Source organism: Symphalangus syndactylus, chromosome 19, assembly GCF_028878055.3.
Source record: "Symphalangus syndactylus isolate Jambi chromosome 19, NHGRI_mSymSyn1-v2.1_pri, whole genome shotgun sequence".
NCBI lineage: Eukaryota > Metazoa > Chordata > Mammalia > Primates > Hylobatidae > Symphalangus > Symphalangus syndactylus.
In genome coordinates, this window is record NC_072434.2 from 59,545,931 (window position 1) to 59,570,097 (window position 24,167).

General features: G+C 41.8%; 1 protein-coding gene across 2 annotated transcripts in view; it reads right to left on the reverse strand.

Annotated features, from left to right (window-relative positions):
* Positions 1-24,167, reverse strand: part of PTPN14 (protein tyrosine phosphatase non-receptor type 14) — a 204,859-nt gene that overhangs the window by 108,692 nt on the left and 72,000 nt on the right. For both annotated transcript variants that reach the window (XM_055234105.2, XM_063613915.1), the window contains exon 2: positions 7,566-7,893. In XM_055234105.2, coding sequence (XP_055090080.1) covers positions 7,566-7,739 — 174 coding nt within the window. In that variant the 5' untranslated portion in view covers positions 7,740-7,893. The remainder of the gene's footprint in view (positions 1-7,565; positions 7,894-24,167) is intronic.

The window sequence follows — 24,167 nt, forward strand, 5'->3', positions numbered from 1 at the left end:
CATTTATTTGTAAAGAGATGGTATAATCCCCTACATTAGCTATTAAAAGGGAAATATTTTTTGAAGGTTTTGTTTTTCCAGTTTTGTGACAATGGCACAGACTTTAATGCTATTTGTAAGAGGTTTAGATGCAGTCTTGGCAATTACCAAGGATTAAAGCCATAATCTTATCTCAAGCATGTTGAAGAGTTACTCATCCAGAAGCAAAAGTTTAAAATACCTTGCATTAAGTTGTAATAGGTCGCCTATCTTACCCAGTATTTCAGCTGTAAATTAAGAAACAGTTGGTGTGCTTCCACGTAAAACATATGAATTACATATTATACAAGCACGAACAGTTTCACTGAGGCATGGAAAATACTTCAAAAGATGACCATAAGCAGACTCTGAAATAGCACTTCATGCAATTACATTCCAACGGCTTTGGAAAATAAGCCACTGTACATCAGTTGGATAACGGTAGAAAAGAACTTGTGTGTAATCAACCTCTACTCTGGGTAGGTCTGAGATTTCTATAACTGACACATCTATAATTAACAACTGCACCCTCTTCATTTTCCTAGCCAATCTCTTTATAAAAGTACAGGAAAAGAAACTGCAGAGTAACACAGGCCCAAGAAGCAAGTCCCACAGCCAAGAAAAACCACTCTTCTGAGACTGTACAACTCACCTAGAATACACAGAAAGACGAAGAGGTACAAGTTAAGACTGGCGAATAGTTCACCTACAATCTCTATACCTAGAAAATGGAGATGCCGGTGCCATTACATTCTAGGACTGATATTAAGCTAATACTGTTCGAGGAACTGAAAGACTTTGCTATTTTAACCCAATATAAGATCACAGTTTCATCTATATCTATATCTATATCTAGAGAGAGAGAAAGAGAGAGAGAGAGAGAGAGAGATTCGCTCTGTCACCCAGGCTGGAGTGCAGTGGTATGTTAATAGCTCACTGCAGCCTTGTTCTCCCCAGCTCAAAGGATCCTCCTGCCTCAGACTCCCCAGTAGCTGGGACTACAGGGCATGCATCACCATGCCTGGCTAATTTTTTATTTTTTTGTAGAGATGGATCTCACTATGTTGCTCAGGCTGGTCTTGAACCCCTGAGCTCATGTGACCCTCCATCTTGGCCTCCCAGTGTTAGGACTATAGTTGTGAGCTACCACGCCTGGCCCCAGTTTCTAATAATTACAGTCATCTACGAACGGAACAAGCACACTTACAAGAGGGTGACAGCCCAGTCTCTGGAAGTGTCATGGCAGAGGCCGGATGGCTTGCGTGGTGTCTTGCAAACAAGGCAGCCGTATCCAGTGCTTCCTATGCCAGGCAGTGTGATACTGTGTCAACTATGAAAAACTATTTGAATCCTCCCAACAATGTGTAGAGGTGGCTACTATTACCATCTCCATTTTACAGATGAGAAAACTGAGGCACTGGGTACTTCAGTAGCTATTTAAGGTTACATAGCTAGTAAATGGCAGAACCAGGATTCAAACTCAGGCAGTTTGGTCCAAGCTGACATTCCTAGCTACTAAACTCTCCTGTGTTTCCATGTACTTCTTTTTTAAACCGTGAGAATTAGTCATAAGGCACCATTGTTTTAGCTCTTTTTCCTTTTTCCCTTAACCTAGGCTAGCTATTTTCAAACTGAGATAGGGCTCCAGATATCCTATCTCCTCTATAAAAGGCCCAGCTCCATTTACACATCCATGTTCCACCAGAGATTTGGAGAAAAGGGTTAAACCCACTGATCCAGACATATTATAATGACATTATCAGAATTCTGATTTTCTGAGCTTCCTATATCTCTGGAATGTCTTTGTTAATAGAGCTCCCAAGCAGCAACTTATCCCTGATTTTTTCCTCATCTTTAAAACAACGAAAACACACTTTTCCTAAGCAGTTCATCTCATGACCTCTTGCCAGGTTTACAGCTGTGCCACTGGCATCTCTGTTCCTCCCCTCTGATCCCCACGCTTTTCTTTTTTGTTTTTTTGAAACAGAGTCTCGTTCTGTCACCCAGGCTGCAATGCAGTGGCACGATCTCAATCTCGCCTCACTGCAACCTCCACCTCCCAGATTCAAGCGATTCTCCTGTCTCAGCCTCCTGAGTGGCTGGGATTACAGGCATGCACCACCACACCCGGCTAATTTCTGTATTTTTAGTAGAGATGGGGTTTCACTATGTTGGCCAGGCTGGTCTCGAACTCCTGACTTCAGGCGATCTGCCGGCTTCAGCCTCCCAAAGTGCTGGGATTACAGGCTTGAGCCACTGTGCCCAGCTGATCCCCACTCTTTTCTTTTTTTTTTTTTTTTTTTTGAGACGGTATCTCACTCTGTCACCAAGCTGGAGTGCAGTGGCGCAATCTTGGTTCACTACAACCTCCAACTCCCTGGTTCAAGCGATTCTCCTGCCTCAGCCTCCCGAATAGCTGGGATTACAGGCATGTGCCACCACACCCAGCTAATTTTTCTATTTTAGTAGGGATGGGGTTTCACCATGTTGGCCAGGATGGACTCGATCTCCTGACCTCGTGATCCGCCTGCCTCAGCCTCCCAAAGTGCTGGGATTACAGGCGTGAGCCACCATGCCTGGCCGATCTCCACTCTTTTCTACTACTGAGTTCTTTACCTAACATGCAAGGTAACCATGTCATGCTCCTCCTTGGAGTCCCCTGATGACCTTAAACTTCACAGCAATGTTTTATTCCCCACATAGTTCAAAGGAGTATTTTCTGGAAGGCTAAGATAACTGTGAAACACTTACTGGAACACCGTTTTCTTTCTTTTACTATAGAAAGTGAGGAGACAGTGTTTCCCAAAGCATTTTACCATACTCCCTGTTCCCCCACTACACGTCTCTGGGAACTGGAACAGTGGCGTCAGCTGCCAGGGTTTGAACCGGCCTCACAACTTGCCAGCCCAGTGACTGCGGGCAGGTCACCCTATGCTGCAGCTTCCCCATGTGTAAGATAGGAACAGCAAGAGTAGGGATGCATCACAGACTTGTTATGAGAACTACGTGAGCTGATACATGGAAACTGCTCAGCAGAGTATATACAATCAAAAGGTGGTAATTATCCTTTGTGACTTATTTTAGAAATACTATCCTACAGATCTAGTTAAAACTCCCTATGCAGACACAGAAAACCCTTCAAAAGCAGACTGCATCCTGCCCCTTCCTCCTCTACCCTCCTTCCCTTCCATGACCCCTTTCATACACACACACACACAACACACACATACACAACACACACACACACACACACACATCAGTGCAAACAAACTGAACCTGCCTTTCCCTGAAAATTCCCCTCCACACACACACACAGATCAGTGCAAGCTGAACTCTGCCTTTCCCTGAAAATTCCCCTCCACATATACAGATCAGTGCAAAGTGAACTCTGCCTTTCCCTGAAAATTCTAGCACACACACACACACACACACACAAAATCAGTGCAAACTGAACTCTACCTTTCCCTGAAAATTCTAACACACACACACACACACAATCAGTGCAAACTGAACTCTGCCTTTCCCTGAAAATTCTAACACACACACACACACACACACCAGTGCTAACTGAATTCCGCCTTTCCCTGAAAATTCCATGTTCTTTCCTGTTTCTGTACCGCAGCACAAGCCGTTCCCTTTGCTTTGTTTCTTGTTTGTCCTGTTCTCTAAACTCTAGGAGCAAAGGCCCTATCTGGTTTCTGGGAGCAGGGACCCTATCACATTCAGCTTTTCCAGAGCACGACTGCTGACAATAGGAACCAGGCCTGGATCCTTCTGAATGCCACGTTAAATAGCAGCATATCATACTTGTCCAAACCTATAGAATGTACAACACCAAAAGTAAGCCCTAATGTAAACTTCGGACTCTGGGTGATAATGATGTGTCAATGTAGGTTCAATAATCATAACAAATGTACCACTCGGGGGGTGATGTTGACAGTGGAGGAGGATATACATGCACAGGGCCAGGAGTGTATGGAAATTCTCTGTACCTTCCTCTCAATTTTACTGTGAATCTAAAATTGCTCTAAGAAATCAAAGTCTTAAAAATAAAAATAAAGTCTATTAAAAATTATCTAATAAAATTTAGTGGCAAAACAATTAATGTAAATAAAAAATTTAATTAAAAAATTTTAATCTACCATACATCCTTTCCTAATATAAAGCTATTACAAAATTTATGATATACCTAAACTACTTCTAATGGCAAAGCCAAATATCCACCATAATCTAGTTTCCAAGACTTCATAAAGGCTAAACATATTGCCCTGGGCACAGTGTCTCACATCTATAATCCCAGCACTTTGGGAGGCTGAGGTGGGAGGATCACTTGAGCCCAGGAGTTTGAGACCAGCCTGGGCAATATAGTGAGATCCCATCCGTACAAAAAATTTAAAAATTTGCTGGGCATGGTGGCATGTGCCTGTAGTCTCAGCTACTTGGGAGGCTGAGGTGGGAGGATCACTTGAGTCCAGGAGGTTGAGGCTGTAGTGAGTCATGATCATACCACTACACTCCAGTCTGGGCAATAGAGCAAGATCCTGTCTCAACTGGAAAAAAAAAAAAATTATATTTTGGCTGGGTGTGTGGCTCACACCTATAATCCCAGCACTTTGGGAGACCAAGGCAGGAAGATCACTTGAGCCAGGAGGTGGAGGCTGAATGAGCCATGATCATGCCACTGCCCTCCATCTTGTGCAATAGAGTTAGGCCCCAACACCCCTCCCAAAAAAGACTAACCTTTTTGTTATATCTTAGATTGGTTGTCACCTTCTCCTTTAAAGCAGCATCGGCTCTATTTGAAAAATGACCCAAATACAAATTCAAGGTACGAGGAGCCCAGACCCTGTGTTCACCTCCTCTAACTTCTGCTTTTGGGTGGAGGATGCATTCTTCTTTAAGGTGTGTTTGTGCAAAAAAAGAACAAAGTATCAGATTACTCTATCTGATCCTTTAATTCAGGAGTATCTAGAGGATTGATTCGCAAAAGGGCATAACTTCAATGTTATCTGTCATGGAAGGAAAGCATAAAATTCAAAAAGAAAGTGATTTGGTCGAATGAGGATGCACCCATTAGGACGTGTCAAAATAAAGTCAGTATTAAACGCAAAACCCACCTCAGCAATGGAATGTGAATCACACTACGGCACACACTTGGCAATGCACTGCTTTATTCTTTGTGATAAGGTAGTTGTGGGATGATCCAGGGTTGACTTTTGCCTTCTCACTGAGAAAACCAATAGTCTGTTGAAAGCCATTATTACCATACACATCTCAACACACCCCTCACCATTTGTTATAAACTCTAGCTTGACCTGGTGATTCAGAGAGATGCCTTCTCAGCCCCCAAAATGTTGGCTGCTGTTTCACATCCTTGGATCTTTGATAATCCAGTCCCCCACACTAAAGATGACATGGCCTTCTTTTCTACCTGTTGGACTCATACATATCCTTCAAGTTTTGGTTCAGACTGAAGGCTTTGCTCATCTCCATCAACTCTTTCACTCTCACCAGCAAGACTGCAGTGTTCAGTGGGCTAGATTGCACACTGCACAACACTAAGGACAGCCATCGCCTTTTGGGCCTACCCCTGCATTCTATTTTAGCTCGGACCACATTCGGTATTAACTGTTTATTTAAAGGCTGGACTCCCCTATTGTTCTGTGCATGTCTTGAAGGTAAAATTGTACCTGATTTATCTTCATTTCACCAAGTTCTAAAAAAGTGCCTGGACAAGATGGTTGTTCAATATTTTCTTTAACAAAAAATTTTTTTTAGTTGTTTATTAAGACTCTCAAATTTGAACAATTATAAATTATTAAACACAACACTGTACATTTTCCATACAGGAACTCTTTTAATATTTACAACAGCCCTGTGAAGTAAGCATTATTATTCCCATTTTATAGGTAGGAAACCTATGCCTCGAAAGATTCAGTAATTTTTCCATTGTCACCCAGCTAATAAATGACAGAAGAGTAAGCTGAACCCAAGACCAAGATTCCAATGTCTATACTTGTAACCACATGCTACACTGTCCCCCGACGCATATGAGGAATAATTAGTTGCCCTAATTTGAGTGACTGGAAGTACTTAAAAGTAAAAATACTAGTTTTCTATAAGAACTTAGACAAGTCTCTTCCCCAACCAGTATTTGTTTTTCCTTTATGCCCATGCATATATGCAAATGTGTGTTTAAATGTGTGTATCCTAATGTGTTACCAATGAGAAAAAGAGAGCCAGCTACCAATCAACAAGATGAGAACACTTCACACATTTATTCTACTGTGGCAGTTACCAAGCTACCAATACATATATCCATTGTCCAAGACAGTCTCCTGCACAGAAAAATATACCTAAAAGGAATACCTGATCACTGAAACCAAAGTATAAACACCAAGAACAGCAGGAGACAGATGCATTTCAGGTGAAACAGTTTCCCCGAGAAAAACAGCCAGCCTGTGGAAGACGTCTTTAGAAGGGACTTTCAGAGCAGGAAAGGGGAGAGGAAGACCCTCCTGGGCCCCCATTCCTTTGCAAGCAGGTGGAGAAAGGCCACATGCAATCACTTCCAACAGTGATTTCCACCCCTCTTCTGTCATCAAGGTCCTGGGCAATGCTGTCACTTGGACTCTCCAAGAGCCCAGGGACCTAGGACAATTACACACAGCTTCTCCTTGCCCTCAGGAATGTCTCAGCCTCAGGGGCTTGCAGTCATTCAGTATTGGCAACCACTCAACCATACCACCTTCCCCACTGATCAATATGTCACACAGCCCTCAAGACACAGATGCTGAAGTGTGGATTGCTCACAAAAGTCTCTTGTCCTGAATGTCTGTATGACTGAAAAAAGAAGGGCTTGGCTGTCATAAACAATATACTGCTCTGAAAGTCCCTTCTAAAGAGTGATAGCATGACTTTCTAAGTGGTCAGCCCTGCTTTTGCTTAAAAGCCATCTCACAGACAGCGTGAAGGCAACGAGGGCTGTAAGGAATATTAAAAGGAACAAAACCTCTGTTTTACAGGCTCCCACAAAAAGCCTCACTGGTTATGCTCACTCTAAATGCTTTTTCTCTTTATTTGGTGGGTTGTTTTTTTTTTTAGAGGAAAATATAGAAACAACCAAAAAAAAAAAAAAAAAAGGCAGCTGCATGCATCCGTATGTGGGTGTTTTTTCTCCTTAATGTGCAGCCAGAATGCCAAAATACCAGCTACCCACTCAATTGTTTTAAAGAGAGAAAATGACTTTGGTGGGGAGTCTCTCATTTTCAACTCCCCCAAAACCTCTTCCCCAGCTGAAATAAAAGGAAACCTGCCACGCCACGCAGCTCTAGGCGGTGTTCACATTAGCACAAGTCTCCCCATCCAATGATGGATAAGATCACAGCCGTGCTAAGAATAACAGGATTCTTATAAACACATCGTCGCTTAGGCCAAAAAACATGACAGATGCCAAGAAACAGACGGCTGGTCCCTTTGGTGAGTTCTCCTTCACATACCCAGCACGCATGCACGCGCACATGCGCACACAGACACACCCCTCTTACCTCTCGCAGCTCCAGCCTCTGGGCCACAGCCTCCAGGCATTCTTGTCCTGTGCTTTCCACCGACAGTGTGCATTCGATAACATTGCTGTCCAGCAGGCGAATCCGTGTAACAAAGCAGTTCTTGCTCAGGACGTTGTAGCGCCGTGTCCGGCGGAGCTTCAGACCGAAAGGCATGGCTATGTGGTCCTCGGACGCCGCCCTCCTATCCTGGCGCACACGCCCCTGAGATGGCCTTAGCAGTTTCGTGACTGGAAAATTACACTATCACCTGTGCTCCTCCAGGCAGGGAAAAGGGTGTCCATGCCCAGTGTGGCCCTCTGGAAGACAGCTGTAAATGCAAAAGAAACGCCATGGTCATGCTCCAGAAGGGACCTGTCAATGGTACCATATTCCACACACACAGAAGCACACACAGCGCCCCCTCCCGCCGCCAACAGATCAACATTCAAGTTTGATAAGCGGCAAGTTCTGGAGCTCCTAAGTGTCTTGGCAGAGCCCATGCCCTATGCTTTATCTTACAAGGGTGATACAATAAAAGCTACTTTACAGTTGAAGAAATGAAGGTTCAAAGAGATTAAAGAATTCATTCACAGGTGCACAGTGTAAATGGCAAAGCCAGAATTTAAACCAATGTCCGTAACTTCAGTTCACATGCTTTTTTCACTATGCAATACTGTCCACTCAAGAAAGTGCTAGGAGGCTGGGCGTGGTTGCTCATGCCTATAATCCCAGCATTTTGGGAGGTTGAGGCGGAAGGGTTACTTAAGCCCAGGAGTCCAAGACCAGCCTGAACAACACAATGAGACCCTGTCTCTACAAAATAAATAAATAAATAAATAAAAATTAGCCAGGCATGAGGGCGTGTGCCTGTAGTCTCAGCTACTTGAGAGGCTGAGATGGGAGGATCTCTTGAGCCTGGGAGGCCAAGGCTGCAGTGACCCATGATCATGGCTGCACTCCAGCTTGGGCAACAGAGTAAGATTCTGTCTCAAATAAAATATAAAAATAAATTAAAAAGCCCACTAGGAGTGGAACTTTAACACTGGTGTTTTGTTTTCTAAATTTCTAAATATATTGTCTCATTCCAACTTCATGAACAACCCTATGGTGTCTATTTTACAGATGAAAAAAGTAAGGTTTAATGACCTAAGTGCCTCACTGAATTTAAAATTTGATCTTGTTCCTCCTCACTCTTTGTAACACTGCCTCTTTACATTTATTAACATTATTTACTTTTATTTTCATGTCTTATGTTTTATTATTTACTTAGAATGAATGATAAAGTGGTGGGAATATGCATTTAATATAATCAGCTAGAATATGCATTTAATATAACCAGCTACTTCCTTTTTTTTTTTTTTTTTCGTGAAGACGGAGTCTCACCTTGTTGCCCAGGCTAGAGTGCAGTGGTGCAATCTTGGCTCAGTGCAACATCCGCCTCCCAGGTTCAAGAGATTCTCCTGCCTCAGCTTCCCAAGTAGCTGGGATTACAGGCACCTGCCACCACACCTGGCTGTTTTTTTTATTTTTATTTTTAGTAGTGACGGGGTTTCACCATATTGGCCAGGCTAGTCTTGAACTCCTGAACTCATGTGATCCACCCGCCTTGGCCTCCCAAAGTACTGGGGTTACAAGCGTGAGCCAACGCACCCGGCCAGCTACTTCCTTTTTTTTTTTTTAATGGAAAGATATGAATTATTCAAAGCACTTAAAAATCACAACTCTTTGTCCTTTTTTTAACAAATATTTAGACAGATGTGGGGAACCACCCTACCATCATCTTGTTCCTTTACAAAATCTTGATGCAAAAGTCCTGTAACCAAATCACAGATAATTTAATTTATTATTATAGTAACAAGACTTACTGACACCCTGATGTCCCACCAAATGAAAATGATGACATTATTGCCATGGACAACACAAGAATAAAATAACAACAAAAGTGGCCTTATTGCTCCACCCTGAGCCAGCAATCTTGCTGGAAGGCTCATTAAACTTGTCTTTCAAAGAAGCCAGAAATGTCCAGAAAGCTTTTCTGTCCAAATGTTCTATTCTCCATTAAGCCCAACGGACTATCTCTTGCTCATCTGATTGTTTTGTTAACTTGATTCCCTAACTCAGGCAGATCCACTCAGGATTTACACTCTTCATCCATCTGCCGACATAGGATTACCCCCTGAGCCCCAAGACACTTGGATGTACAAATAGGAATAGCTACTTGTAGGAATTCTTAAAGTAATAAATAAAATGGCTTCAATATTTATAAACCACTCCCTGCCGGTACTCATGCCTCATGGAGGTCGTCAGGTTATAACCCTGCAACACAGCAAAACACACTCCTCAGCCTCCCACAGCAGGTCTTTGATACTTGCCGTGGGCACATTCCTTAACATGACAGGTATATGTTTTATGATGGCTTAAAATACATATGCTAGAAACTCTGGCTTGGTAAAATATATTAACATTTCTAAATCACTTTATGTTGGCAGAGTATCATGTTTACCTCTAAGGTAAGCCAATCTGATTTCTTGATAGGTACAGAAAAGAATATGAAATGACCCACCCACCCCCAACCCCAAGAAAAACAGCAAGGGGAAGCCAAAATGCAAATAGACAGCCCTTAGGTGTTTACTACTCATGAATTCCCCTCAACTTATTAAAGCACAGAACACAAGAGGCCAAGATTCAATTCCTGCATTAACCAGAGTGCCTCAAACAGAGAAAAATATTTGCTCTGTGGGTACAAGCCACATTTCTAACTCTGAGCCAGGCACTTTACATTTGGGTGTGTCTCACTGTAAACACCTAGGAAAGAATGTGGCTGGCTTGGTACACATTTATCCCAGCAAAAACAATCTCTACTACATATTCTATGGGACATCATTTGCAATGCATAACTAGTGAAATAAAAAGCAAACTTTAAACAACATGTATAGATGATTGCAATTTTTATGATAAACAAAAGCACACAAACAGGAAAGAATGTAAGTTCGGCAAAATTATTATCTCAGAGCTACTTGATATTAAATAGAATTCTAACCTTATATATTTCTACATTGTTCTAGCATCTTACAGCTGCCTTATATTATTTTTGTAAATAAAGATTATTTTGTACATTATCTACTGAAAATGGTGTATCAGGAGCAACGGCTTTATATTCATGGCTAGCAGCTAATCTGGTAATATATCTCTTAGAAAATACGTATTTTGATTTCTAAAAGACTTTTAAAATCTCCCGTTGACAAAAATACTTGCAAGATACGGTATCAACAACATGTAAGAAAACTGGTCTGATCCTTTTAAAAGTCAATGCCATGAAACAAAAATTGGGCATGGGGAGGGGGAGGCAGTACAAGCTGCTGTAGAATAAAAGAGATTTAGGAATTATGAAAACAAAATGTAGTGTGTGAACCCTGACTAAATCCAGATGTGAAAAAAAATAGCTGTAAAAGATACAGATAATTAGGGAAGTTTGAAATAGAAAACAGAAATTAGATGATATTAATGTGTTTTTATTAATTTTCTTCAGATTTTGATAGAATTGTGGTTATGTAGGAGAATAGATAGAATTGTGTTAAGAGATGCCAGTGGATATATCAGGGGTAAAAAAGTCATGATGCCTGTAACTTACTTACCAATGGTTTTTTGAAAAACCAACACATGGTCGGGCGCGGTGGCTCACGCTTCTAATCCCAGCACTTTGGGAGGCCGAGGCGGGTGAATCACGAGGTCAGGAGATCGAGACCACGGTGAAACCCCGTCTCTACTAAAAATACAACAAAATTAGCCGGGCGTGGTGGCGGGCGCCTGTAGTCCCAGCTAGTCGGAGAGGCTGAGGCAGGAGAATGGCGTGAACCTGGGAGGCGGAGCTTGCAGTGAGCCGAGATTGCGCCACTGCACTCCAGCCTGGGCGACAGAGTGACACTCTGTCTCAAAAAAAAAAAAAAAAAAAAAGAAAAACCAACACATACGGCTGGGTGCGGTGGCTCACGCCTGTAATCCTAGCACTTTGGGAGGCCAAGGCGGGTGGATCACCTGAGGTCAAGAGTTTGAGACCAGCCTGGCCAACATGGTGAAACCCCGTCTCTACCAAAAATACAAAAATTAGCCAGGCATGGTGGTGTGTGCCCGTAATCCCAGCTACTCGGGAGGCTGAGGCAGGAGAATCGCTTGAACCCAGGAGGCAGAGAGGTTGCAGTGAGCTGAGATGGCGCTATTGCACTCCAGCCTGAGCAACAGAGCAAAAACTCTCAAAAAAAAAAAAAAAAAAGAAAAGAAAAACCAACACATACACCATACACACATAAGCACATCTATAAATTCAAAGTTAAAACAAATATACAAAATGTTAACAGTTGTTGAATCTGTGAGTATACAGATACTCTACTGTTCTTTTAGGTTTTCTATATACCTAAAAGTTTTCATAATCAAAAGTTAAAAAGAAGGCAATCCTCAATGCAGGTAGCAAACATGCTCATACTTAGTCACTGCTGAATTTAAATGATGCTGCCTCTTTCTATGGACTTCTCTGATCCTTAATATCACAGGTAATCTTTTCTGTCTGAATTCCCACAGCCATTGATGCTTATTTTAATATACTAATCTAGCTTATGTTAAAAATATCAGCACACTTTAACACTAAACTCCCTCAGAGATAGAAACACATTTTTTCCACCTCTAACACACACATCATTTACCTACATTAAAAGCTCATGACATTTTCACCCAGAACTTGCATAGCCACAGAGCTGCGCTTCTGGAAAGAACTTCCAGGCACTCATTTAAGACATCTCTTACCTTTAGGAAAGGCTACACCTAAATTATACCAGGTAAACAATCTGCTTGACACTAATCTATAACAATAGGATTAGAGAAGGAGATCTCTTAGTCCCTTTCATTTCAACATTTTTATACTCTATGAATTTATCCACTACTTTTAAGCTCTCAAAAAAGCCATTGCACATATGTTAAAATTCCATCTTTTAACCATCCACACAGGCGTAGAGTTCCACTTCAAATATAACTCAGCTCCCTGCTATATTTTATGCCCAATAGGAATACCTCTGCTTTGTCATTAGAGCAGGGAGTAAAATATCCACTATAAAATGGACTTGATGTGAAATCCACTCTAAGCATCTCCTTTCTGTTAAATAGTCTGGCTCCTGGAACCTTTCCAACTTTCCCCATGTGGCTCTCTGGGGCCCCATCATATTCATTTTATCACACATACATTATAAAACCTGGAACTAAATGCCACATGCTCATAGAAAGGTCACAGGTTTAGACACTTTAGATTTTCCTAATAAAAACTGTTTTTCAAGAGATAAAAGTATAGAGCCCTCATTCTATTTACTGTAAGTTTTTTTTTTATTTTTTGAAGAGAAAGGTCCATTAAAAATAAAAAGTCAGAGTGAACCCTAATGGAAACTATGGACTTTGGGTGCTAGAGAAGTGTAATTTAGGTTCAATAATTGTAACCAAGGAACCACTCTAATGGGGGATGGTGATAATGGGGGAGCATGGGGAAACGCGGGGGTATGTGGGAAATCTTTAAGACTTCCTTTCAATTTTGCTGTGAACCTAAAAATGCTCCCAAAAATCAAGCCTATTTTTAAAAATAAACAGAAATAAGTCACTTAATATATAGTTTTATTGATCTATTCTTTAAGAACATATCTAATAAATACTATTAAGCTGCAACTCTTGCTGAGACCCATTTATAGAAATTAAAGAAACTATACATATATGGGAGGCCAAAGTGGGAGGGTCACCTGAATCCAGGAATTCAAGAAAAGCCTGGGCAAAATAGCGAGACTTTGACCCTACAAAATAAAAATAAAAATAAAAACAATAGCTGGACATGGTTTTGTGCACCTGTAGTCTCAGCTACTCTGGAGGCTGAGGCAGGAGGTTCACTTGAGCCCAGGAATTTGAGGCTGCAGTGAGTTATAATCATGCCACTGCACTCCAGCTGGGCAATAAAGCAAGACTCTATTTCTAAGTAAAATATACATCATAAAGCTAACAGTGCTGACTCCTAATTTTTTTCGATACTGTGATTTTTTTCTAATTTCAAAACAATCTTCTAATCCTCTTTTTCCTAGGAGCATCTTATAAAGAAAAGTAGCCTGGGACACTATTGGGGTAATGGTTACACTAAAAGCCCAGACTTCACCATTATGCAATATAGCCACGTAAAAACACCGCACTTAGCCAGGCACGGTGACTCAGGCCTGTTATCCCAACACTTTTGGAGGCCGGGGTGAGTGAATCACTTGAGATCAGGAGTTCACGACCAGCCTGGCCAATATGGTAAAACCCCATCTCTACTAAAAATACAAAAAATTAGCCGGGTGTGGTGGCAGATGCCCGTAATCCCAGTACTTGGGAGGCTGAGGCAGGAGAGTCACTTGAACCCAGGAAGCAGAGGTTGCAGTGAGCCAAGATCGTGCCACTGCACTCCAGCGTGGGCAACAAGAGTGAAACTCCATCTCAAAAAAAAAAAAAAAAAACTGCACTTGAGTGACCAACCAGGCCAACATGGCGAAACCCGTCTCTACTAAAAAAATACATATATATATATAAATTAGCCGGGCATGGTGGAAGGTGCCTGTAATCCCAGCTACTCGGGAGGCTGAGGCAGGAGAATCACTTGAACCTGGGAGGCGGAGGTTTCAGTGAACCAAGATCACGCCACTGCACTCCAGCCTGGGTGGCAAGAGCAAAATTCCATCTCAAAAAAAAAAAAAAAAACTGCACTTGAACCCCCTAAATCTATTTTTTTTTTAAAGACTTAGACTTTCACCCTTCTGTGATGAAAGTAATTTGGAATACAAAGTACAGGGGGAATGACAGGGAAAGTGCAGTAAACTCTGAACTCTTGAGCTTCTAGGGTCTTTGTCTCAGTAAAGCAACTGGAAACTGAAAGCTAAAGACTAAAGAGAGGGAAAAACCCTCACTTGACTGAAGTTGAGCTGAGGGGTTCTAAGAACCAAGGTTTACTATTCGGGAGATGAACATGCACAAACTTTCGTGCAAGTACTGGCTTTAACCAGAGAGGGGCAGAATGAATGGCAAAGTACTTACCCTCTTTTAGCCTCAGTCTACTCGCTTATGAAGTTAATACATACCCTACCTATTTGTGAGAAGTAAATGAGAAAAAAGTTCTAGTGAGCACTCAGGAAGTGTGGACAAGTTCCCTTCCTACTCTTCTCATAGTTTCAGAGTATGCTAGGTTTGCTCGAAGCATGGCCAAGCAGTTGTGCAGAGGAAATTGAGTACTTGACCACCTACTGTAGAGAAAGTCTTTTAAAAGGTTAAAAATGAAGGTGGGGGGTGGGACGGCAAAGCATAGAGTTTAACATGAAGCTATGACAATCCCATGGAAAAACTGACCGAGTAGAATGCTGGATCATGCATTCTCTTAGTCCAACCACTGCTACCTGGTTATCCCACAAACTCAGACACCTGAAGCATAAAGGAGAGAATCTTAGACTAAATGTCCTCTGAAGAGCCCATCCTGGGTGGGAAGAAGATTTCTTATTCTAGCCAACAGCATGTGTATATCATCCAGTGTTGCCCATTGTTCTTTTTTTCCCCAGGGGAAATTGATATGAAATTCCCTTGGTCTTATAAAATCCATGAAGCCGTGTCTCTACAGCTCCTGGTGTATCACAGAGTCTCTCAGCCTACAATCACTCTCATGTGTGTCTCACCTCTGCAGTCAGAGTCCTGAAGGGAAAGACCTGTGTGGGCATCAGCTTTGTAACCTTCTATAATCATAACATGGAGCTTTATACATGGCAGGAAGTGAAATAAATGTTTGTCATTGATACGGTTTGAATATATGTCCTCACCAAATCACATGTTGAATTGTAATCCCCGATGTCAGAGGTGTTCAAGTCACAGGGGTGGATCCCTTCTGGCTTGGTGCTATCCTCAGGATACTGAGTTCTCCCGAGATCTAGTTGTTGTAAAGTCTGGCACCTCGCCCGACTCCGTTCACTCTCTTGCCCCCTCCTCTCCTGCTATATGCGACGCCTGCTCCCCTCCTTCACCTTCCACCATGATTGAAAGCTCCCTGAGGCCCTCACCAGAAGCAGAGGAGATGCTGGTGCCATGCTTCCTATAGAGCCTGCAGAAGCATGAGCCAATTCAACCTCTTTTCTTGTAAGTGACTGAGTCTCAGGTATTTCTTCATAGCCATGCAAGAAGACTAACACAGTCATTATGAAGAAAGAATGAATCCGGAGATCACTGGCTTTTTGACACTAAGGCAGGGCAGGAGTCTCCAGCATGACCTCAGTGACTCTTCAAATCATTTAAGGAATCTGGAACCTGAGATAGGTCTTAAGAGACCATCTGGCTTCTTAAGAGAGGGTTAAGCTACAGAGAAAAGGGATGAGAGTCAAGTTATTCCACTGACTCATGCTTTTTCAGGGGAAAAAATTGAACTTGGGTTTCCAAAAGAACATTCCCACCACCCAAGTTTTCCTTTTCTAGCCCCTGATCTGTCTTATACTGGGGGTATTCTCACAGAGATTGCACATCCAGACAAGTTCCTTGCAATAAATACAATGGGGGACTACTGAGATGATAAAAAGTGTTTTAGTGTGCCCATGCTTTCTTTTTAGTTCCCATGCTACGCTATGTATACTTAACTCTTTATTTTTTTTTTCTTAAAGATAAGTTCTGAAATCACCAAAAGAAGCTAACTGCTATTCAATTGCATCCTATATTTACCAACAGCCTTTGGAATTTCTCCAGCATTCCATATTATTACAACTCCCAAGGACATCTCACAGAACTATGTAATCTTGGTGAGGGTGTAAGAAAGGAAAAACTGATGCAACTCGTCTGTGCTGTGTATAAACCTGCATAGGGTACAGCTCAGTTTTGATAGTACTAGGTCATTTTCCTAAGGAAAGGCTAAAAAAAGGGATGAGGTGGGAGGGGATGGGAAATAAAAGAATACTAAAAATGTCTACTCTTATTTTCCTTCAAAGGAAGGCAGAAAGGAAATTACTTTTGTGCAGTGCAAATGAGATTATTAGTTTCTTCGATCAATCAGTTTTATAGCTGTACTGTACCCAAATCATATCCATACATCAAATTATTTTTAGCCATGTAAAGCTTTTTCTGCAAGGTTTAAAACACAAGCCCCTGACTTTAGTTGCTAATGAAAATAACATCAACAACAAAAACATTAAAAAGCACATTTTAAGATTCCATTATTTCCCTCCTAACTCACTTTTAGTCAGTGGTGAGATGGAAACTTGTCCTAAAACATATTTTCCATCTTTCTTACGCACTAACCATGTAAATGACCTTTCAAGCCTTTCTAAAGCTGTATGTGAAACTGGAAAAGAAAGATCCCTACTGTGTTATAATTCATTACAGTAATACCTCACCTATACGAAACATGGCTACACAGCAACCTGATCTATGCAGAACACAGCCAAAAACCAAGAAATGGAGCCAAAACATCCTTTGAGCAGTTAAATATCACCAAATCCTTAATTCCAACATCATACACTTTGCTCAGGAAACAAAAGAACACCCTCAGTTCATTTACTCTGACTTTAAGTACAGTTCTTTACAAGTTCCTTGACCTGACTTCTCAGCCCTTAACAGATTTCAAAGAGACAAGGGGCTGTTATTACAGACAAGCACATTGACATAGGATTAAAAATGGCAACAAGGGAGGTGACACGTAAATGATTAAAATACACACTCCACAGCATACAAATCGGTGTCCAAAACTCCCTGTAGTAAATAGGAACAATTAAATAGTACCCAGCATAATCTGTTTAAGAAGGAAGAAAATAAATACATTTTTAAGTAAGTCCCATTCATGGTGGTTAAAAAGCCTCCATAACCTGGAAGCACTTTCCCCAAAGAGGTGGTTCTCTATCTCGTACATCTCTAACACGTTCTGTGAACTCTTGGAGTAAGGGGGTGGCTTCAGGAGGCAATCTTCTAGGAGGACAAGTTAGTCTGAAAAAGCTCCCCCGGTTATTGTTTAAAAAGATCATTTCTCCACCCCCTGCTTTAAGGATTACTGTCTTGAGATTTCCAGAGAGACACGATTTTCCCATAGGAAGCAACTTAGAACATGCAGGTTTTCATTTTTGACCTTACCAAAACTTTCCTCTGAAGGCATTCTAAGTACATCTTGAATACTTACGGATAAAATAATGATGCCTGGGATTTGCTTAAAAAATCACGGGGGTTTGGGAACTGGGTGGAGGTGCAGATGAGGCACCACTAGGAGTTGACAGTTCTTGAAGGTGGGAGACAGGTATGTCAGGGGTCTCACCATTCTCTACAGCTTTGTATGTGCCTAAAATTTCCATAATAATAAGTTTGTAAAATAAAAAAATTTACTAAATGATACTTTTTAAAGTAACTTGGTAAAACAGATAACAGTGCTCACTAAAAAGGGTCAGAATTTTCCCTCCAAACTAACTCCTTTGTCCTTCCAAAACAGAACTTGGATTTCACTAGATAAAACCAAAAGCAATAGTTTTTCCCTTCATTATTAAAAGGCAGTAGGAAAAATTCTTTCTGTAAGTAAAATGACAAGTTCTTTAAAATGTAAAGAACCATCAATTGGGCATAAAATAAAGGACTCTTCCTGGTCCAGCTTGCATAATCAATTCCATCAGAAGAATACCTGACTCTGGTTTACTCTCAAATGAGCTTTGTCTAGTCACGCCAGGAATGCTTTGTTGTAAGACACCCCACCCTTCTTTGAGAGACGTGCAATCTGCAGCTCTTCAATTCCAGTTCTTTTTGCTGTCAGTATCTATATCCACAATGATGCATGTCCTGGAATGTCAGAGCTTATTACACCTAAAAATCAGAATGGGAAATTCCCCACAAGTGTCAGAGCACTAAGAAGGTGATATTGATCACTGCCATTTGTGAAGCAGACACATTGACGGGGGTACTCTGCTGAGCACAATCTCAACAGCCCTACGACGACAGGGCTACTCTTACTATATCACCCCATTTTACACACTAAGGACTGAAGCTAAAGAGAGGAAATAACTTCCCCCACAATCATTCAGTGACTAAAGACAATCAAGTTCAAACCCAGAGCTCCATCTGACCCCATGTTCTTACCCAATGAACCATGCTGATATGATGCAGAAAGAGGGTTATCAGCTATGACCTTATGATATAAAAGTAACAGTGACAATAGCAAGCACCCACATTCTACAAAAAACAACTGTGACATACCATCAGCAGTTTATCTTTGCTCACCCACAGCGGACATTATTCAGATATGCTGGAGGGGGCCCTGAGGCTGGGACTCAATTTCAGCCCAAGGAAGCTCTATCCAGAAGGCATGGTGGAAGAATCAGGGTCCCATTCCAGCCACAGCACCCTGCCAGAGCCTCTTACCTAGATGGCCTATTCTACTGTACCAGTGTTGTGGAGTGAGAGAACCTCAGCATGTCGCACAGAACCTCTTAAAAACCAATTTGAAAAACACAATCACAAAAGCAAATGGAAAGGTTTTCCAGCCAGGGCATATGACTCACTCATCAAATCAAAAGAAACTCGCTGAGGATAAACACACCTTTAGCTTGCTTCACTCTTTTCCGAAGATGTGCACCCTGCAGGGACAGAAGTAACCAAGAAAGAAAGGCTCTCCTGGAAAGACAGTTGCTTGTGACCTCCCTCAGCAAAGCTTTCCACACCTTCCTTTCCCCCATTTCCTTCCTCCCATGCCTGAGTGAGTTCCCTCAACTTCTCTCCCATGTCCAGGGTGTCACTTCCTATCCAAACAGCGAGCAGCAGCCAAGCCACTCTGCCGGCTCTCTCCATCCGGGTCTGAGCATCCAGCACTGAGCTTCCCTGGGAATGTCACCTCATTTACCAGTTTCTCCAGCCCCACCAGCAAGCCTCACCCAGAAGCAGTCATTTCCATGCCTAAGCCACTTACACACTGCATAACCATGGGTCCGAAGCTGGCTCGCTCCCTGCATTTCTAACATGGGGATGAAAACAGTCCCCACCACCTAGAGTTGTTGGGAGGGTTATGAGTTAATGATCTATAAATTCCTGGCACATGGTAAGCATTGTTTATGTGTTTGCTATCACTGCCGTTATTATCCTTGCTACTTCACGGAATACTGCAGGAAGCCCAAGGAAACACACTGACTGCTAAATACCACAGCTGTAAAAATGTTTTCCCAACAAGCCAATTGTTACAGAGCAGAGAATTTTTAAAGTTAAGGCTGTTCATCACAAAGAGAAAAAATATGAAACCAAAACATGCAACTACAGGTCCCACTGACTGGGAACCATGACAGGGTGCCCAGTGGGTTTCAGATATGTGACCACTCCAGTGAATCAGTACAACCAAGTGGATTCTAGTGTATAACACAATCACTTCTCCAGAGCCAAGAAGCTGAATCAGAGGGGAGAAAGAATGAAAACAGGTATGAACTAGCATCAGCTGTTAAAGAGTTGTATAATCCCAACTGATGTAACCAAACGTTAATTACTAACAGGGAAAAACAAAGCTTCTAAACAGACATGGTCCTGCTGCTCATTAAAGGTATACTGTGGCCACACATGCACGCACATGCAACACAAACCCATTACAATTGTTCTTTCTTCTCTCTGTCCCCTGCCTTGTAAAGACACACACAACACACACATACCCCACACTACTTAAGTGGACACTTGGAACAACTTATGTTGTACTAAGTAGCTCTCAGTGACATTACAAAGAAAAAGAACCTGTCTAATGCTAACACAGTAACTTTACTATTGTAAAAATAATTTGTTAGCATACTATCATTCCTGTTACCATCGGTGACCTCAAAACAAGATTTGTTCAGCTGCTTGCATCAGTGCTGAGCAAGCCTGGGCCTCTAGAGACGAGATACTGCATGTGGGGATGGCTCTTCCCCTGTCTGCAACCCTGTAGGGTGTAAGCACATTAAGTAACAAGAGGGCAAAAGTCAGGTGCTTCAGTTTTCAAGTGGGACTCTTAGCTCTTAAAAACTGCAAGACTTAACTATGTACAATTTCTAACAAATTTGTATCTAATAAATACAGTAAATACTATACAGAGTAAACCTAATTCAAGAGATTCCTTTTGCTCTTCTGATTTATGTTCCAGAATGCTAAGGATTTCAAACCTCCCTGGGAATAAACACCATTTACTAAAATTGTTGTACATAAGCAAAGAAATCCACAGAAAAATAAATGCATACTTCTTCAATTAGATTATAAAAGGGCAGAAACCAACAAAGTTTTATATAGTATTTGCACCCCAAATCCCTTTGCACTATAATTAGCACTGACTCTGAACTCAGCAGTGTCACTCTGGGGAAACTTTCATTGGAAATAAATGCAATGAATCTTAAAAATTCTGTATAAGGATGCTGCATTCAAAGTCATTTGTAGTAGAGGGTGGCAATTCAGAACAACCTGAGTATCCCTAATACATAGTTCAAGTACATTTTGGCACATTTACATTATTTAGACTATTCTGCAGTTACTTTTTTTTTTTTTTTTTTTTTTTTTTTTTTTTTTTGAGACAGAGTCTCGCTCTGTCGCCCAGGCTGGAGTGCAGTGGCGCAATCTCGGCTCACTGCAACCTCCTCCTCCCGGGTTCACGCCATTCTCCTGCCTCAGCCTCTCCGAGTAGCTGGGACTACAGGCGCCCGCCACCACGCCCGGCTAATTTTTTGTATTTTTAGTAGAGACGGGGTTTCACCGTGGTCTCGATCTCCTGACCTCGTGATCCGCCCGCCTCGGCCTCCCAAAGTGCTGGGATTACAAGCGTGAGCCACCGCGCCCGGCAGTTATTAAAAATTAGTTCAATCTATATTAGCTCTGAACAATGCTCATGATGTGTTACTAAGTAGGAAAAGTTGCAGAGTAATATATAAGGCAAAACCAAAGCAAATAAACCAGTTACCTTGTGTATGTTCAGGTTTATATGAGCTTGGAGAAAACCATGGAGTATTTCCACACTCAGAGGGATAAAAGGAGGAACAGAGAAGAAACATCTACTTTCTCTTACACAATCTTTGGATTATCACCACTGTATTTGGAAAAAAAAGAAAACAAAAAACAAAAAAACCTTAATCACCTAACATACGCCTCTCCTAAATACTATATATAAGAAAACTTGGAAGAAGGGTTCCTTCAGTAGAACACTCATGATTCATTGATCGTTTCAGCTATAATAGCCTTTAAATGATTACTATGTGCCAAGAAGTGTGCTAAAGACTTTAACGTGTATTTTCTCATTTATCTTCACATGCCCAATTTACAGATAAGGAAACTGAGGCCACATAACCTGGCCAAAGTTCTGGAGCTAGCAGGTGGCAAAGGCTGGCTCCACAGCTCAATCTTTCACCATTAGGTTATACTGTAAGATGTACATTTACATAATAAAATAAGTAACAATATTTAATTGTTTATTAATAAATAATATTTAGAGCACTCTCCCATTATCACATGGCTTTCAGCACCATATACAATCATACATTGACTAAAAGCAAAATGTACAAAGTAGTACATTTTGCTTAAAAAAAACAGGATCAAGCATTCCTTTTTAAAATTAGAATTTTTTGGTCTGGCACAGTGGCTCATGCCTGTAATCCTGGCACTTTGGGAGATTGAGGTGGAATGATCACTAGACCAGCCTGGTCAACACAGCAAGACCTACATCTCTACAAAAAATTTAAAAACTAACTGAATGTGGTGGTACATGCATGTAGTCTCAGCTACTCAGGAGGCTGAGGCAGGAGGATTGCTTGAGCCTAGGAGTTCAAGGCTGCAGTGAGCTATTGCATCACTGCCCTCCAACTGGGGCAACAGAGCAAAACCCTGTTTTTTTTTTTGTTTTTTTTTGTTGTTTGAGATGGAGTCTCGCTCTGTCACCCAGGCTGGAGTGCAATGGTATGATCTCGGCTCACTGCAACCTCTGCCTCCCATGGCTCAAAGAGAAAATAAGAACTTCAGGTAAGATTTTTTTGAGTAAAGATTATATCCAATCTCACTTTATTTCACATAAATGCAACATTTGAAACAGAAACAATTGGAGGGTCAAACAAATGCAGCACAAGAATAAAAACTGCCGGGCATGGTGGCTCACACCTATAATCCCCAGCACTTTGGGAGGCCAAGGTGGGCAGATCATCTGAGGTCAGGAGTTCGAGACCACCCTGGCCAACATGGTGAAATCCCATCTCTACTAAAAATGCAAAAAAAATTTAACTGGGCGTGGTGGCATGCGCCTGTAGTCCCAGCTACTTGGGAGGCTGAGGCAGGAGAATTGCTCGAACCCGGGAGGCTGAGGTTGCAGTGAGCCAAGATCGCACCACTGCACTCCAGCCTGGGCAACAAGAGTGAAACTCCAGCTCAAAAAAAAAAAAAATGAAAATGAAAATCAAAATTAAAATTATTCTAGTTATCTACTACATACGATTTTTGAAAACTGTCTCATTTATGCAGACACTGGAGTCTTATGAAGTCATTAGTTTTCTCAAGAGTACTGCTGCTCTGAAGTCAGATTGGTAAACAATGATTCCAATAGAGACATTAAAATAGGCAAGAATGAGCTGGGCACGGTGGCTCATGCCTATAATTCCAACACTTTGGGAGGCCGAGGCGGGTGGATCATGAGGTCAGGAGATCGAGATCATCCTGGCTAACACAGTGAAACCCCATCTCTACTAAAAATACAAAAAAATTAGCCGGCCATGATGGCGGGCACCTGTAGTCCCAGCTACTTGGGAGGCTGAGGCAGGAGAATGGTGTGAACCCAGGAGGCGGAGCTTGCAGTGAGCCCAGATTACGCCACTGCACTCCAGCCTGGGTGACAGAGCAAGACTCCGTCTCAAAAAAAAAAAAAAAAAAAAAAAGGGCAAGAATGAAGACTTCTATTACCTGTGCATGGATACTCTCAAGACACTCAAGACAAAATGAACTGATTTGGACACACAAAAAAAGTAATGGTGCTTAGTCATTTATTAGCTAAATTAGAACCTGTAGGTGATGCTAAACACTATCAAACAAAAATTATTCAAGGTGACCATCTCTTGATAGCTCATTCCAGTAACAACTTTCTTTTTTGTGTATGTGTGTATGTGTGATAAAATATACTTTTATTTACTTTGTTGAGTCAATGGGTTGTAAAAAAAATTATTGCTAAAGTAGATATCAGGCAAACAGAAAGGTGCTTTAGAAGTCCAGTTACCTTGGAGTTTATTTAAACTAAGAGAAAAAAGTCATAATGTTTTCATGCAATACATACTTGGTTCTTTAAATAACAATTGTGTGACAAATAGTAGAAGGAATCAAGGAATGCTGCACTTGTGATCCATACAAAACACCAGCCGGGCGCGGTGGCTCACGCTTGTAATCCCAGCACTTTGGGAGGCCGAGGCGGGCGGATCACGAGGTCAGGAGATCGAGACCACGGTGAAACCCCGTCTCTACTAAAAATACAAAAAATTAGCCGGGCGTGGTGGCGGGCGCCTGTAGTCCCAGCTACTCGGAGAGGCTGAGGCAGGAGAATGGCGTGAACCCGGGAGGAGGAGGTTGCAGTGAGCCGAGATTGCGCCA